This window comes from Tympanuchus pallidicinctus, unplaced genomic scaffold (assembly GCF_026119805.1).
Source record: "Tympanuchus pallidicinctus isolate F22 unplaced genomic scaffold, pur_lepc_1.0 scaffold32, whole genome shotgun sequence".
Classification (NCBI taxonomy): domain Eukaryota; kingdom Metazoa; phylum Chordata; class Aves; order Galliformes; family Phasianidae; genus Tympanuchus; species Tympanuchus pallidicinctus.
The window spans coordinates 675,769-692,290 of NW_026294750.1; the positions used below are offsets into that span (position 1 = coordinate 675,769).

Here is a 16,522-nt window from a genome sequence, read left to right on the forward strand (position 1 = left end):
TTCTGTTAGCAATTTGTTCCCCATCACAGGCATTCCTGGGAGAAGTTTGGTGGGGGAAGGAAAAGGGCCAGGAGTGCGGGGGCTTCCACCTGGCGACCTGGTTAACAACACAGCGGAGCAGACAGCCGGCCTTTCACCACCTCCCTCCTCCATGTCCCTCATCCCACTTTTCACCACCTCCCCCCCCCACGTCTCTTTTTTCTCCTCCCTTTTGTCCAGCCTTCTCTTTCCTCCCCAATTTCTCTGTATCCCTTCTCCCCTTCTCCTCTTCTTTCATCCTTTCCTTTTTCTCTCTCTCCCTGCATGTTTGGACTGATCTCCTCCCACAGGTCTCCTAAACCCACTACCCATGCCCCACTGCACTCTGAGGTTACAGTGGAGCTTTGCTTTCTCCTTGGGCCAGGTCGGAGGCTCCAAAGTGTTTTTGTGATCTGTTCTCCCCCAGAGCTCTGGACAGAACTCTCCCTCTTCCCTTCCCCCTCGCTTTCTCTCCCTCACATAATATTTTCCATATGAAGAAGCCTTCCTGAAGCCGCACACTGCCCTCTCAGTGAGTCTTAGGCGGGTTAGAGGAGACCCTGGGAGCCTTTAATCCTCTCTCTCTCTCTTGCTTTCATCCTCAGCCACAGCTGGACGCCCCATTGATGTGGAACAGACCAAACACCAGGCCTCTCGCTAAGCTGCTGCTGTGGGGCCTCTTCTCCTTCAGAGCTGCACTGAGCCCACGTCCTGCACCCTGCAGCCCCAGCACACACAGCCATCCTGGCTCTGCCTGCTTCCTCCCCAGCCAGGCTCTAGCTATCGCTGCCGCTTCTGTTTCCCTGGGTCACCCCCTAGCAGCCTATCTTCTCCCTTATCCCAGCAGCCTCTTTTCCCAGAATTATTCAACATCAATCCCTGCTGCCTTGCATCCCTGCAGAGCATCAGGCTCGGACAAGGATCAAGGATGTGTTTGTGTTTCCCTGCTGGCGATGTGTCCCCAGAAAGAGCCGGGCAGGTCTCACAGAAATGGCCCTGGGACTGCAGCCTGCTTACAGTTTTAGGAGGCTCCTTGGCTATGCTCTTGTGATCTCTTTGATCCTTGTGAGCCTCTCCTAACTGCGCTTCCATAGTTCCATAGCTCCCCAGACTCTCTTTGTGCACAAGCACCTGCCCGCTGCCAGCGCTGTGCCAGCCCTGCACAGACCTCTCGCTGAGCGGTGCAGTTCGTTCCCATTCCGCTCCCGGCGGCACAGACCGGCTGCGGGCCGGCAGCTCGGCTCGGGGCAGCGCCCGGAGCCCCGTGCCCCATTCCTAATCGCCCTCTGCCCTCTAGCGGCCCCACCGCCACTGCTGCATCTTCGGGGCTGCCGTGGATTTCGTCGCGAAGGGAGCGAGAGAGCAGGAAGGCAGTTTGTGCGGAAGGCAACAAGTACGAGGCTGCGTCCTTGATTGGATGCGAAAGCTCTGTAGGAACTTCAGGGGGCCCCGGGGATGCCAGGCGGATTGGCAGAGAAGAGGCGGATTGATGGGAGAATTCAGAGAACAAAAATGATCCAAGCTGTCGGAAACACGGCTCAGGAGTGAAAATTAAAGGGATTGGGGATGTTTAGAGCAGTGACAGACTGAGGGGAGGCAAGGCAGGAGTCCTCGCACACAGAGCAAAAGAAAGGGAATCATCTGTTCCCTGTGTTCTCTGCAGATACAAAAGGCAGAGAGGCACTCAAATAGCAGGGAGCTTTAAGAAAAGCTTTCAAATCAGGATGGTGCAGCACTGCAAAAAGTCACCAGAAGAATGCTGCAACCTCAACTTGTTAAACTGAAATGACACAGGAGGAGTTGATCCTATTGCGTGTGTCACTGGGGTAGGCTAAATCCAGAGATTGCATTCACCTCATTTACTGCAATGCTATAATTAAAATCCACATTGATCCTCTGACAGAGATGCAGCAAGGGGACCGACTTCAGTACTTCCCAGCTGTCCCTGGAATCCACTGAGTCTTACACAGACGCCTCTTCCTGACCTGTCCTGCTCCAGAGAGCTCCTCTGCTCCAGCACTCAGCCTGCACCAGGCACAGCAAACACAGGTGTGGTGCCTCCTCCTTTCCCACAGCACTGCAGCACAGTTCTCTGCTCAGTTTGTTGGCAGTTGTAGAAACTGAAGTAATTGCAGACTCTTGGGATTTGTTCATAAGAGAACCACTGCGTTCCCCCTTCTTGTTATTCAGCATCAAGTGCCTGATGAGAGAGGGATTTGGGGAAAAGACAACGTGAAGATATCTTAGCACAAAATGATTAGCTGGAATGTATTGTTAATAAGCTGCTTATTCATATAATTGGAAATTATTTGCAGCCGGGGTGTCAGAACAGTCTTTCTCACTGCTCTGATGGAGCAAAGCAGGTAGGCACTGGCCCAGGGGAGACTGCAGAGCACATCTGCTGGCAGCGGGAAGGCAGAGGAATTTACTGCCGCTTTGCTTCTTTATTGTCGCTGTCTTGAAGGGCAGAGAAAGGCACAGCGATTTCAAGGGGAGCTCCCTGGGTTCTGTCTGATGCCTCTGTCTTCTGAACTGGCCAAATTCTGTTGACATGGACGATTTAATCACTCATGCATGAATTTGGTTGTTCAGCTGTAGAGAGGGATTTCTACACTACGCCAAGCTGCAGCCACGAAGCTCAGCCACTTTCTCCAGCAGTGCCAGTGTGGGACAGAAGGGTGCAGATACCTGCTGTTCTGATCTTCCTTCAGCACTGCCTTTCCTCTTGGCTCCAGAACAGGCACAGTCGTGATTCCTCCTGCTTCTGCTCTTGTGTTTTTCAGGTAAGGGGTGCAGCAGTGCGAGAGGCAAAGGGATCTTGGGCACAGTGTTCCTTCTGCATTTGTCTGAGATCCTGTACAATGCATGGGAGTGCTGGTGTGTTCATCTTCAATTCCTGAGTGGCACTGGGAATCAAGGATGTGCACAGACAGGAGGCTGTGTTTAGCTGTCCATCTGCACAGTCAGCTAGGAGTCAGCCACGTCACAAGCTGCTCTACCTCTCATTTCAATATTTCTATTGTTTCTACTCTATTTAAAATCACTTCAGCTGTGCCTATAGAGACATCAGTGCCAACACCACCTCAGGAGCTGCATACTTGCCTGTCCAGACAGTTTCACTTTGTTTTGTGTCACCAAAGAAGTTCAGTCCTTACTGAATGTATTTTACTTGCAGGTGAATGGCAAACAACCTTCTATTCTCCTTTTTTAAAGACTCGCATTAACTCCAAGGAAACAACTGTCAGTAAGAAGCAGAAATAAAACAGGTGAGCCACCAGGTAAACAGGGCAGTGGGGGCCAGCCGGAGCACCAAGGGTAGAAAACAGCAGGTCCAGCCAGGCACTATCTGCTTCTTCCCCAAGGGACTAAAGAATCCCCTTTGTTTACCAGGAAGGGAGGAAGAGGGAAACATTATCTGTTGTAAAACATGAGAAAATCTTTCACAAAAAAAGTGACTTCAAAGTTGTGACATTATGCCACAAAGAAAAAGTATTTCTTAAGACTACTGAGTGGTAAGCAGAGGGAAGGGAAGGGAAAGGAATCATTATTTGACATGTAAGAAGAGAAAGGCTTATAAGGCTGCACATGCAGTTCAGCCCTCGCTGCCACCATGGCTTGGAGGGGACATTCTGGCCACGGCTGGGCCAAGACCAAGGTCGTGCTTCATCTCCTGTGCCTTGGAACATTCAAAAGAGAGCTCCATTGGCACCAGTGTGAGAGCAGAGGGGGGACAACCGCTGAGCGAGCACAACGAAGAGCCTCTCCTTTCAATACGGGCTGAGCTCTGCCCACAGCCACTTCCCCAAATGAACCCTGAAATAATCTTGGTATCAGTTTCATTGCAAAATGTGATGAAAGATTTCTGAGGGAAGACAAGACGTCAGGACTTCCTCCAGCAGCGTCAGTGGGAGGACGGAAGGCTCACAGGGCAGACGCTTTGGAACGGGCAGGTGGGGAGCCCTCAGCAACGCCCCTGCCCCGCGCCTGAGGACGGCATGGAGCTGAGAGTTCTCCTCCTATTGCTGCTCTGCTGCCCAGGTAAGAGGAGGGCTGGGCACGTTGGAGGCATCCCGTGGGACGCGCTTCCCAGTCCTGCAGTGCTGAGGAAGGGCAGGGGAGGGCAGTGCAGGGCAGGGGCAGCTCTCAGCATCCCGCACCAGCTGCCTAACGCTCCCAGCTGAAGCCATTCTGTGGGTGCAGAGCTGTAGCTTCACCAGGCCCCCCGCTTGCAGGTCTCCCAGCCCAAACACCTGAAGCTGAGATTAGCCAACGGGAAGGAAGCACGTTCTCTATCGAGTGCCCTTACACAACACAGCCTGACAACAAGCAACTGAAAGCCTGGTGCCGCCTGAGGAACGCACGATGCGAGCTTGTAGTGCTGACACTTGCCTCAATGCAGTACAGATACTCAGACAGGGCCAGGCAGGGCCACATTTCAATACAGGATGGCAACAGGACTGTGTCCATCACCATGTCTGAGCTCCAGGCAGAGGACTCAGGCATATATTCCTGTGTGTACAGCAGCAACTATGTTCCACTGAAGACCATCTCGCTGAATGTTTACAAGGGTGAGTACTGTTTCTTTCCCCACACAAACTCACATCCTTCAGAGGACAACAGTGCTGCTGCCCCGCTCCATCCTCCTGCCTTCCCTCGACCCCCTCAGCCCCCAGCCTCCACCCTCGCCCACCGCCTGCCCCATTCACAGCGCCTGCTGTCAAGGAGCCCCACAGAGCCACAGCCCTGGGGGCACCCAGCTCTGCCCTGCCCACAGCCCCTCGCCCCGGCTGATGGCTGTCCCAGCCCAGCTGCCAGCTCGGGCCGGGAGCAGGATGCCCTCATGCCCAGCACTCGCGCTCAGCCCCCAATGTGCTCTTTGCAGAGTTACACAGGTGGGAGCTGGACGGTCTGTCCGTGCAGTGCCCATACAGGGCCCTGGGTCACAGCGGGGGAAGAAAAGCCTGGTGCCAACAACGAGGTGAGGCTGAGTGCTCCCTCATAGTGAGCACACGTTACTCTCACACGTGGGGCAGCAGCGGAAGAGTCTGGAACAGAAGCAGCTCAATCCAGGATGATGCCCAGAGAGGGATTGTCACCATCACCATGGACAAGCTGCAGGCACAGGACTCTGGTGTGTACTGGTGTGCGCTCTACAACCCCTTTCAACGCCCTGCATTCACCCGGATAATGGAGGTCAGGCTCTCTGTGGACAAGAGTGAGTACCTGCTGGCAGATTCTGACCTCACCTCCCTGGCTCATCTCCCTTCTCCCCTGTGCCCACCAAGGAGCCCAGTGCCATCCATGTGCACCACAGACCCACATCACTCCCTGCAGTCCCAACACTGGGGCTCCCCAGACCACTGAGAACTACTGACTTGTGTGAAAACATGGCTGGCTGTAGACTCCAGATTCACTTTCCTACTCCCCTCTACTTTTTGTGCTGTCCAAATTAGTGCATCTTCCAGTGGGGTACATTTTCTATAATTTTCTATGCCCAAGCCCTACATGATTTTACTTTCTCACAGACATTTTGTTACGGAACAGCAGCAGGAATCTGACCTTACACAGATGTACTGTTGCTTCTCTTGTATTTTAGAGAAGTTTCAGTCATATTCAGAGGTGTTCCTACCACCCATGCTCATGATACTACTTCTGTTCCTTTATAGCAACTCATCCCTTGCTTTTCAAAGGCTATTAAGACTTTCGCATTTGGTTGCAACACAGATTTAGACCCATATTTTACAGATGTTTTTATCTCTTTCAGCATTCTCTTAATAAGAGATAATATTTAGGCACTTGATTCTGGCAAACCAACGCCATGCTGTGCCCTGTCAGGAATCTGGCAGAACATCACTGCAGGAATATAGCAACCCAGATGCCCAGAGCGGACAGCTCAGCACTTCCAACTGCACTTACAGTACTTCTGCTACACACTGTGTCGGCATGGAAAGCAGGGTCCTTCCCTCTCCCTTCTACCTTTTCATCCTTACACTGCTTTGCTTGCTCACAGCAGGTCCTGATGACACAAGTTGCACCCTGGGCACTTCGTGTTGGTGCACACAGATTTATGTCCGTGGTAGCAATGGCAGGGAAGTTTAGACGGTAATGGCAAAACAGCCCAGTAATTATTCTCCTATTCATGTTTGTGATTGCAGTACCAGCTGCAACGACTTTGTCAGTTACTACAGGCTCAAGTCAGAAAAACTCTTCTGGCAACAGCACACAGCCACGGTAAGGCTTAAAGAAACTTGCAGAGTTTGTGCACAGACAAGTGTCTCGCTCCAATTTACAGGAGGGAGATGAGGTTCTTTTAATGTCTGAACACCAGGCGTGAGATTAAGAAACAACGGTTCATATGTTAGTCCAACCAATTTATTGCAAATCCTAATCAGGGAGATGGGGAAGGGAAGGAGGGCGATAGAAAAGATAGGAAAGAAGCAAGAATTGTTTGAAGGTCCGAGGCAGAAGCAGCGGGGGGGGGGGGGGTCTTGGGCAGCAAGCAGGCAGCAGGAGGCGGCCGCGGAGCCAATGCGGGAGGAAGCAGCAGCGCTCAGGCAGCAGCCCAGGAGTTTGTCAGCATGCAGGAATTCCGTAGTGTGAGGAGTCTGATGTCAGACCCCTCTTCTTCTACTTCACCTTGCAGGCATCACTTCCTGAGGAATCTGTCAGAAATGCTCTGTTCTTCTTCATGAGGAATCTGTTGTCAGAAAACCTGTCCTCATGGTTTTCGGTTCCTCTTTTATCCTTCTTGTTCTCCTGCCTACGTGATGGGCCTTGAGCAAGAGTGGTTGAGTGCCTCCTGAGATGGCCATCATCCTAAGATAAGCCCACACAAAAGAGCACTTCACAGCTATTTAGCTGCCGCTCATCTCTCTCTCCTTGCCCCTGGCCTTGTCCATCCGTGTCCTGCAGACACAGGAGTTCACAACCCTTGTGGGGGTTATGCAGGGCACTGGTGAATAGTTAACAGCAAAATACCCCTTAGCTGCTCTTTCTTTCTTCTTTTTACTGTTGTTGTTGTTTTGGTTTTTTTAATGTAAAGGATTTTCTTCCCCTTTGGACTTCCTGTCCTGAACACTGCAGTAGCACTTAAGAGCACAATATACATCCCAGTGTGTCAGGTGCAGGAAAACTCAAGAGGAAGAAGCAGTACCTGCTCCTGAGAGCCTGGAATTGTGCTCTGAACTTTGAATAGTGTTTTGTTTTAAAAGCATGAAGACTAGAATTACAGAATGGCTTAGGTTGGAAAGGACCTTAAAGATCAGCTAGTTCCACCCCCCTCCTTCCAAATGTATAAAAGCTACTCCTGCCCCCTTTCTGGTAATGGGCTTTGCTAGCTATTGGTAACTAGCACTGGTAATGTCTTTGCTCTTCCTGCAAAGGAACACCATCATAACCTCTGTGGCTCTGTGCATCCTGCTCATCCTGGCCATCACAACAACACTGGGCATCAGGCAGCGCAAGAAGCAGAAGACAGGAGGTGTGTGGAAATTGGTGATTTCTGTTCTCTGATTCCAGATGGGTCCTTCTCTAACCATCATTTTTCCTCTTCAAGCACGATTATTCCCAATTCACAGTACTCTGGGGAAGATAACGTAGGTTCAGGCTGGGAAGCCTCAAAGGCAGGCTCCCTGCTGTGATCTCCCAGTAAATCAAACCCATGTTCCCTGCACAAAACACTTCCTACCATTTTAGAGAAGTAAACTGGGAGAAACACATTCCCCAGACTCAGGGTGGATGGGTCCCATTGGCACAACCATCACTTCCATCACTGGGCAATCCCAAAGCCTCCCCAAAACTCCTTGGAGCACAGCCAATGACCAGGCATTGTTATGGGCTTCTCTGCTTCTCTAAACTCTGACTCTGGCTCTTTCCAAAGGTAACAGACAAGCAGAGGACACGTATGACAAACCAGAGGACACGTATGACAAACCAGAGGACACGTATGACAAACCAGAGAGCCCAGCACAGGTAAGGAATATGACCATTTCCGTTTGGTACCTGAATCCAACACCTGTGAGGAGCTGGCTGACCCACATGATGAAGATCATTTTTGGTTCTGAGTACGAGGGGAAGTAATATTTAATATCACCACAGAAAGGAATGTGGGGGCAGTGGAAGGAAAATTCCACTGGAAAAAATGAACAATAATGAACCCAAGGTGGGGAAAATTCTAGTAATCTCTGAGAAATGACTGAAAGACTAGAAAGCAAGGTTAGAAGATGAAACTGTAGCCTGTCTCAAGGCGAGGAGATTAAAGAAAGGGTTTTCTGTTACTTCTTCCTCTGCCATGACCAGAGGTGACTTTTCACTTTTCACACAAATTCTTCTTCTGGAAGAATCTTGTTCCTTTGATAACAGCTGCGCCTTGGCACTGAATGATGCTGACTACTATTTGCTCTTCCTTTTTATAGCTTGAGAGCACTGAAAGAATGGGAAGAACCACAGATGACAGCAGAGATCTAAATTACATTACTCTGGACTTTAAATCCCAGCTCAGCTCTGATGAACCTCTCTACTGCAATGTTGAACTGAGTCAGACTCCCAGGAAACCCACAGAGGAAAATGTGGAATATGCCATCATTGCACACAAGCAGTTACCTAAGAATGACAAAGAATGAAGCACAGAATTCTAAAGCAATCCAGAAATGGGAGAACTGCTACATAAAGTGGCAGTGGAGAACAGTACACGAACACTGGGGAAAGAATTAAGGTTTTGCTACCACATGTACATTGCCTATGCATCTTAAGACCTCTTTCTTTCCTCTTAGAAATTTGTGATAAGTGTGCAGATCCTCTTAGGTCAGAGGTGCTTGGTAAATCTCAGGATCGACTGCACATTTGCTTTTTTGATTCCATTAAAATGCAGCCTCTCCGGGAGAGGCAGGTGTGCAGGACTCTCCCCTTGCTGCCACTGGGTTTGTTTGTAGTGGGTGGCAGATATGAGCACTGGGTTCTAGGAATAAGCAGAACCAGCATCTGCCTGAAGGCAGGTGGCTTGAGTGCACTGCACCAAGCTGAAACAGTGCTCTGCAAGTGGTGCAAGCTGAGGGTCCTGCTGGAAGAATCTGAGCACCAGGAGGTCTTCTAAGAACAAAACAGTGGTGCACATCACAATGCATACAGTTTTTGATACTTTATGCAAATTCCTACATTTATCAGCCTGCCTAGGTAAGAAATAAGATGGAAAGAGGCTTTCAAACTAAAGCTAAATGCCCACCCATTAATCAAGAAAAAGGGCACATGTGCTAGATATGGGTGTAGGAGGGAAAGAAGGTGAGGCACTACTGAGTGCAAGCACAGACGTTCCTTTAAAGACCTCCTAATCAGAGGCTTTCATTCTGTTCAAAAGCTTGTGGCTGGCTTGCTCTTACAGCTGTTCCTCAAGAAGACACAAACTGGCTGCTTGAACCAAAGCAGCGTGGAACAGAGACAAATGAAAGAGCATGGAAAAGAGAAAACAAAAGATGAGCGTTTCTGGAGAAAGGAAGGAAGGGAGCACGTGGCACCACGTCCAAGGAATGCACGGGGCACTGGGTGTTTTGAGCAGCATTTGCCATCTGCCAACTGCACAAGCGAGCCCTGAGCCAGAGGAGGAAAGTCCATACAGACAGCAGCACAGAGCAAAAAAGCTGACAGAAGAAATTGACAGCAAGAAATTGGCAATCCTGCCCACAGCAGGGGGTTGCAATTAGATGATGCTTCAGGTCCCCTCCAACCCAAGCTGTTCTATGATTCTACCATAAGCTTAGCAAAGTTTCAGGAAGTACTGCAAAGACAACAGAGGAAGAAGTGTGAGCACAAGAGGGCTGTTTTCAACAGCAGGTGATACAAGAGAAGGGAAATGCTGGTAATTCAAGAGTAGATTACTTACAGATATAAATGTCCAAGTAAATTGCATACATAATACATTTATAAATCCCTGGTGCAGAACACTGGACTGGCAGGGACCTGACCAGCCCCCTGCTGTCCTGAATAACCCCACCATAAACCAGGACACGTACTCCCAATGGACTTGCTCTCTAGGCTCCCCTCACACACCTCTGAATCAACCATTAGCCAGACTGAGATGCAGCTCTGTGTCCCTGCAGCACTGTGCTCTACTCACCCTGGCACCAAATAAAAGCCCTGGCACTTCCTAAGCTGCACCAAGCTCTGCAGGCAGGTGGCAGATCAAAGACACCTGGACCACCTGTTATTCACAGGCCTGTCTTGCTATGGCTGCAGCAGAGATGCAGGTTTGTTCTTTGAGACTATCAGAGTTGACCCATTTAACTTGAAATGAAAGGAAGAAAAAGAAAATGGAAAAAATCTGGAAAAGGATCCCCAGGCTACGACTCCCCTAACTATTCATACAGTCAGTTACACTGGGTCAAACAGTAGAATAGTAATGGTAAAAGATAATAAAATGCAAGAAATACATTTTCAGGATCTCAGTTGCTTCTCATGAAAGAGAATCCAGGCTTGAGCTTTTTGGTGCAAGAAATAAAAAAATGGAAGATAGAAAGACCCACAGAGAACTTCTAGGTACCATTTTTTAAACACTGATTAAAGAAAACAAGGCACATTTACTAACAGACAGATCTGCAGATTTATCTGCCTGTTTCTGTAAGATAAGCAAGGTTTTATCAGCATTTGAATGGAAGATCTCCAAGTAAGCGAATCCAACAAATTAACAAGGGCAGCCCATCAGTTTGCTAACGATACCAGAGGCCACCACATGACGCTCTCTTTCAGGCTGTCTAGACTAAATTGTGGCTGTGAGCAGGCAAAGCTGATGCCTGAATTTTCAGCCAGTGAGAGAAAGGCCCATCCGTGGTGAATTGCTCAACGTGCAGGACAAAAAAGATGCCAAGTTCCTGTGCTCATTCCTTCCGGCAGAGCTAGGAGGAGAGAAAAGCAAACTGCTCTTGGGCAACAGCCCTTTTCACTTCTGTCTGGACTCCTCTCTTTCCCCTTCTCTGCTGGACAGACATGGAGAAACTCATGCACCTCATCTTGGTCTTCTTCTCAGGTAAGAAAGCATACGTGGCCTTGGGTGATGATGACAGGTAGGGTGAAGAACTGATGCAAGAACTCTATCTTAAGAGTAATGACCTCTGTGAGACAAAGATTACAACAAACAACAAGACTGCACAGGCCTTGAGATGCAGCAGCTCCTTCTGGATGCAAAGGTACCTTCACTGTAGCATGCAGCTCTTTGGAAAAAACAATACAATCATTTGCTATGGATAGCTTTACCACCTGTCTGCACATTGCAAGGTGCAACACAGTACAAGCAGGGGGAACCTGGAGCTTTGCAGTACATTCTGCACCCTGCTCTTCCTCCCTTGTTATACTGGAGGGATGTCAGACCCTTTCTTCCAAGTTTGCTCTATAGCCTTAATTGAACGACGGGACTGTAAGAAAACAGAGGGCAGACTCTGTAGAAGGGTCTGTGTGATAGGACAAGGGGAAGTGGTTTCACATGAAAAGAGGAAAGATTTAGGATATAAGAAAAACACTGACTGTGATGAGGGCGGTGAGGCACTGCACAGGCTGCCATAGGGGCAGTGGTGCCCCTTCCCTGGAGACCCCCACGGGATGGGGCTGTGAGCACTGACAGAGCTGTGGGTGTCCCTGTGCGCTGCAGGGGTGCTGGATTAGATGACTTCTAATGATTCTGAAATGATTCTATGACCCAAGCACTCAGCTTTCCTCACAGCGATCCTTTTGAGTCAGAAGATGAAACACTGTTTACAGAAGTCTTGTGTGCTTTCTCAGAGTGAAACTGCAAAATTCTATTTGTTTGCATTCGTAGGAGGTTGAATGTAAATCGCAACAGCTGTGGTTCAACAGGAGGAAAATAAAACTCAGTGAAGTAGAGACATCCTTTGGGCATCACAAAGAAATACATGAGCTAGGGAGCACATCTCTGTAGGGAATAACACTCCCAGTCTTTGATTATTTTCAGCTTGGAGAGCAATGGGAAACAAGGCACGGGATCCAGCTGGTGTTCTCAGCTGACAGCCTTCTCTTTCCAGGCAAATTCTAGAGATGTCCGATTCCTGGAACACTGCACATGCAGGTACACATACAGGCTTTGGGAACACAGAATCTCAATTCTGACTGAAGTCTGAATTTGGAAAAAAAGTCCACAATGCTTTTTTCAGTAGCAAAAAAGGGAGGAGGAACACAAACAGTGAATGACCTGTCAGCAGAACCTGCGGAAAAGATAATGACACAAAGTTTTCCACTGGGGCATCAGCAAATCTTCAAATGCCATGACGATCAAGGCACTGCTTTGCAACAGTGTTTCTGGTCCATAAACGCAAAACCAGAAGTCGCTCCAGGAACTGAAAAGCCCAGCTGAACAAGGGAGGAGAAGAGTCTGCAGGAGAAATAAGAGGTGGAATTACAACGTTTAGTTGGCTCTCCTGGGACGGGATGTGCAGAGAGGTAAAGCCTTCCCTGGAACCACTGAGTGGAACAAAACAGCAGGATGAAAGTTTGTAGGTGATGGATGACTGAGGAGCATAGATCCATTTTTATGCCATCCTCTAGGAAAGCCTGAAAGACCTTCAGCTTCTTTTTTCTTTCAGCTTACAAAGCACTTAGAATGTTTAAAATTATTTTAAGATGCTTTATGATAAGGCTCTGCCAACACAAAGGCCTCACAACAACCCATTTTTTAATTTACTCCTGTTTTAGCATTATTTATCTTGCCACAAAATCTACATAGATTTCCAGAAATAACACTCTGTACTTCTCTCTCTAAATATTAATAGACTTTCCCTTCTGCCTTTGCCCACTATAAGGAGGAAATGGAAATTAGAAATAAGGAACTAGAACAAAAAAAGCCAAGCAGCTGCAGACCACTTATCAACAGGATTAAAATTAATAGGTTATTAAAAAGACAGGATGAAACAATCTGCAAAGACTCTGGAATCAGAAGTCAGGAATGCGAATAACAAGCAACCTGCTAACAGCGAGCTGCTCACTTGTTTCTATCTCTCACTTTGATTGCAGCACCTGCCAAGGCTGTTCTGCTTTCCTTTGGCTCTGTAAAGGGCCCTAAAATTGTGACAAACTTTATAGGCGTTTACTGCACAGCACCATTTTTGCATCAGAGCCAAATCTGCACCTCTGAACATATGTGGAAGGGTTGAGCTCAAGGCTAAAGCCTGAAGCAAGCAGCCTTGCTGCAGCTGTTTGCAAGTAGGCAGGCTGCATGCTTCAAAGAAGGGGTGTTACAGCAAGGAGAAACTAACTAATGGCTGCTGAGAAAGGACGAGTGATTTCTGGGTCAGGATGACCTGCCTGGACGCCTTCCTGTGCAGCCTGCTGTAGGAGCTGCTTTGCAGGAGAGTTGGACTCAATGATCTCTAGAGGTCCCTTCCAACCCCTACAATTCTGTGATTCTGTGATGATCTGCCTCATAAAAACACCTCGTAAAAACCAAGCCAGTTTACCTAGTGTCAAGTCAACTTCCAGCTTTGTGCCCCCCCAGATCAGAGGAAAACACAAGCTCCTATTTAAGTGTCCTAGTCATGCTGACAAACAGTCTCCCCTTGCTGGGCAGGAGCACAGTGACCACAACAAGCGTGACAACACTGAGCTCTAGACTGCAATCCAGAGCAGTCACCACAGGGCCAGAGGGGGAAGATGAGGACCGAAATTTGCTGAGCTTCAGAAGATCTGCAAACTCCCACAGGAAAAGCTGCTCAGCAAGAGCCACATGACACCCCAGTCAATGGGATCACTGCAGGCTTATTTCAAGGAAGTCTGAGCCAAGACTGAACCTGAGCACACTGCATTTTTCTCGACACGGCAGGCAGGTGAGCCAGCCCTGCAGTTGGCAGTAGCCATCATCAGAGCTGTAAAAGAGGAAAATGACATTTGTTTGGCACAAGCATAGCAGTAAGGGATAGATATGAAAGTTGTGGCTCACCACTTTCTCCTCCTCTCCTAGCATCCTGTACTGCACAGAACATCACTACGGTGTACGGAATGGAGGGGGGGACCATATCTGTGAACTGCACCTATAACCCCCGGCAGCAGCGGTGGAGAGAGAAGAGCTGGTGCAAGCAGATCGATGGGAGTAAGTGCCAGCACGTGGTGAGCGCCCGCCGCTTCTGGCTGCCATTCCTGAGGAACAGGAACGGCACCACCTCCATCAGCGACAACATCCAGGATGGGGTCCTGACCGTGACCATGAGGCGACTCAGGAAGCAGGACGCCGGGCTGTACCAGTGCAGGACGGAGTACCTGGGGGAAACCAACACCTTACGGAGGGTGCAAGTGGATGTGCTGACAGGTAGGTCCCGGGGCTCTGAGTTTCACCAGTTCCTACTTAAATTTCACACCCCTGCAGATGCCAGGACTGTACTTCAGTAAACATTTACTTTTGTCTGTCTCTAAGGAAGTCCCCAGCCTGTTTTTATTTCCCAATTTATAGCAGCACAAACTCACTGCTACAGGACATCTAATACATGCCATCGCTCACCACCCAGACTAACCAGTGCCCAGCCTCACTTTGGTCACCTGTGCCTATCTGGGGCACTGGTTTTGTGACACCACTGAATATCACATGGAACATTTGCAGACTGAACTGTTCTGTTTCTGTCACCAGCTGTCCTGGAGACCCAAATCCCAGAGGAGCCCAGTGCTGTGCAGAGCATCTCCAGGTAAACCATAATATTCCCTCTTCTAAGACTAAACTAGATTAGCACCTGTAATCCCATTTGAAGCTGAGAAGAATATCACCACAGGCACATTATCTGCCCCTTCCTAATGCATGACAACCCTTGTAGCTGCTGCATGGTTTCTGAACACAAAGCAGTGCTCCAGGGCCAGGCAAGCCAAATCCTGCAGACTGCAATTTATCCATATGTGAGATCTTCCAGTGAAAACCTATTACAGTTGCTCTAACCTCGCAGGCTCTGTTGTGCCCAAGCAGGGGTAGCACTCAGAGGAGTTGTTACCACCTTTGCACTTCTATCCTATCCAAATACAAGAGTTTATTTAAGGTTGAATCATCCTCTTCCTTACTAAGCCTCATTTTGTTGTGTTTATGTTTCCCCATAGCATCCCTCCTGAAGCTGATTTCACGGTCCTCTACATCATTGCTGGATTACTGGCTACTAAGTTTGTGGTGGCTGTGCTGATCTTTATCATTAGCAACAGCATGAAAAACAGAGAGGCAGAGCAGAACAAGCCAAGCTTGAATGAACAGCAGGTCCTCCGTTTCCCTGGTGACCTCGTAGAGCCTGCACATGGTGGAATCAGCCCCTCCTGGGAGAGCTCTGCTTAGAGCCGAACCAAAGGGAATCGACAGGGAAATGAACATCAAGCTTTTTTGAGCAAAGCTTTGCCACCTGCTGTAAGAAAGAAAAGCACTGCCTACTAAATATAGGTATTGACAAACCTATCACTCTGGAGAGGGAATGTCACCATCTACCACCTTCTCTCATTGCTTTCTCCAACACAACCCAATTGAAATGATGCTGCCAGTAACACCTGAAACTGATGGAAGCAGGTGGGACTGAGGGCTGGAAGGAGGGAGGAAGAAGAAATCTTTTCGTCAACAGATCCAACAAAACCCTACTCATGTGGCAGAGATGCTTCCCCAGACACAGTAATGCACAGATAATGCATTGCTGTAAGGAAAACCACTGAACATAAACAAGAGTCCAGGTTAACACATCTCAACCACCTGGTGCTTTTGTGCTCTCACACACAGCAAAAATAATATGGCAGTTTCATCTCAAACCTCCAAGGAAGTTTTGATTCGTTGAAGAACAGTGCTGAAGAGCTCATGGCTTTTATTCAGAATGTCCTACACACCTCTACAGAAGCCATGAATGCTTCTCCCAAAAGCACGCAGTACAAATGGACGTAATGTGGTTCTACTGAAAGCTAGTATTGCTGTCTAGAAATCAGCTTTGTTAAGACTTGTCTGTAAGACTCCTGTCCATAAAGACTGATTTTTGCCATGCTTATGGCAATGCAGTGCTCTGCTGTCACCTCCAGTCACTGCCAGTAACTGCACCACACGATCAGGCAGTTATTCCTAGTGCTCATCCCCTGTGCAGGTGAGATCTGTCAGCGTTGTGCCATCTCACAGGTGACACAAGACCCCAAGGATCTCCTTGCACAGAGTGGATCCTTAGCAGGCAGTCAGTGTGGAAAGGAACAAAGAACTGCAGAACATAACAAAGGCATATGAAATCTGCACACAGCTCTGAGCTTGTTTCCTCATTTCTCAAATCATTCCATGAACACAAAGATGATCTGTCTCTCTGTACTTTACCTGCACTTTTTCTCAAGGGGTTCATTGTTCATCATACCCCAGAAGGAAGCTGCAATCACCTGTCCAAAGAAGAACCCAAACCCAATGCCATTCACACTGCTTCCCGCATTGCCTACAAAGCTAAATAAAAACAAACTGTTATCTTACATAGTGTGGATTCATGTCAAAGGGCTGGAGCACAGCAATTCACAATAAACCACTCAGAACAAACTG

General features: G+C 48.6%; 2 protein-coding genes across 4 annotated transcripts; both read left to right on the plus strand.

The window, feature by feature from the left end:
- Positions 1-3,752: 3,752 nt before the first annotated feature.
- LOC128088148 (uncharacterized) lies at positions 3,753-8,920 on the plus strand. 2 transcript variants are annotated; one of them, XM_052698388.1, is made up of 8 exons: positions 3,753-4,056; positions 4,251-4,586; positions 4,901-5,233; positions 6,174-6,249; positions 7,401-7,498; positions 7,898-7,909; positions 7,952-7,989; positions 8,433-8,920. In XM_052698388.1, exons 1-8 carry the CDS (start codon positions 4,014-4,016, stop codon positions 8,637-8,639), a joined length of 1,143 nt encoding a protein of 380 aa, XP_052554348.1. In that variant the 5' UTR covers positions 3,753-4,013; the 3' UTR covers positions 8,640-8,920. The 2 variants fall into 2 exon arrangements, with proteins under 2 accessions (XP_052554348.1, XP_052554347.1); XM_052698387.1 differs by having other exon boundaries at positions 3,754-4,056; positions 7,898-7,989.
- A 1,033-nt stretch (positions 8,921-9,953) lies between these two features.
- Positions 9,954-16,455, plus strand: LOC128088156 (triggering receptor expressed on myeloid cells 2-like). 2 transcript variants are annotated; one of them, XM_052698412.1, is made up of 5 exons: positions 9,954-11,032; positions 11,819-13,835; positions 13,970-14,314; positions 14,630-14,684; positions 15,085-16,455. In XM_052698412.1, the coding sequence occupies exons 3-5, from the start codon at positions 14,008-14,010 to the stop codon at positions 15,308-15,310; spliced, it is 588 nt and encodes a 195-aa protein (XP_052554372.1). In that variant the 5' UTR covers positions 9,954-11,032; positions 11,819-13,835; positions 13,970-14,007; the 3' UTR covers positions 15,311-16,455. The 2 variants fall into 2 exon arrangements, with proteins under 2 accessions (XP_052554372.1, XP_052554371.1); XM_052698411.1 differs by lacking the exon at positions 11,819-13,835.
- Positions 16,456-16,522: the final 67 nt, after the last annotated feature.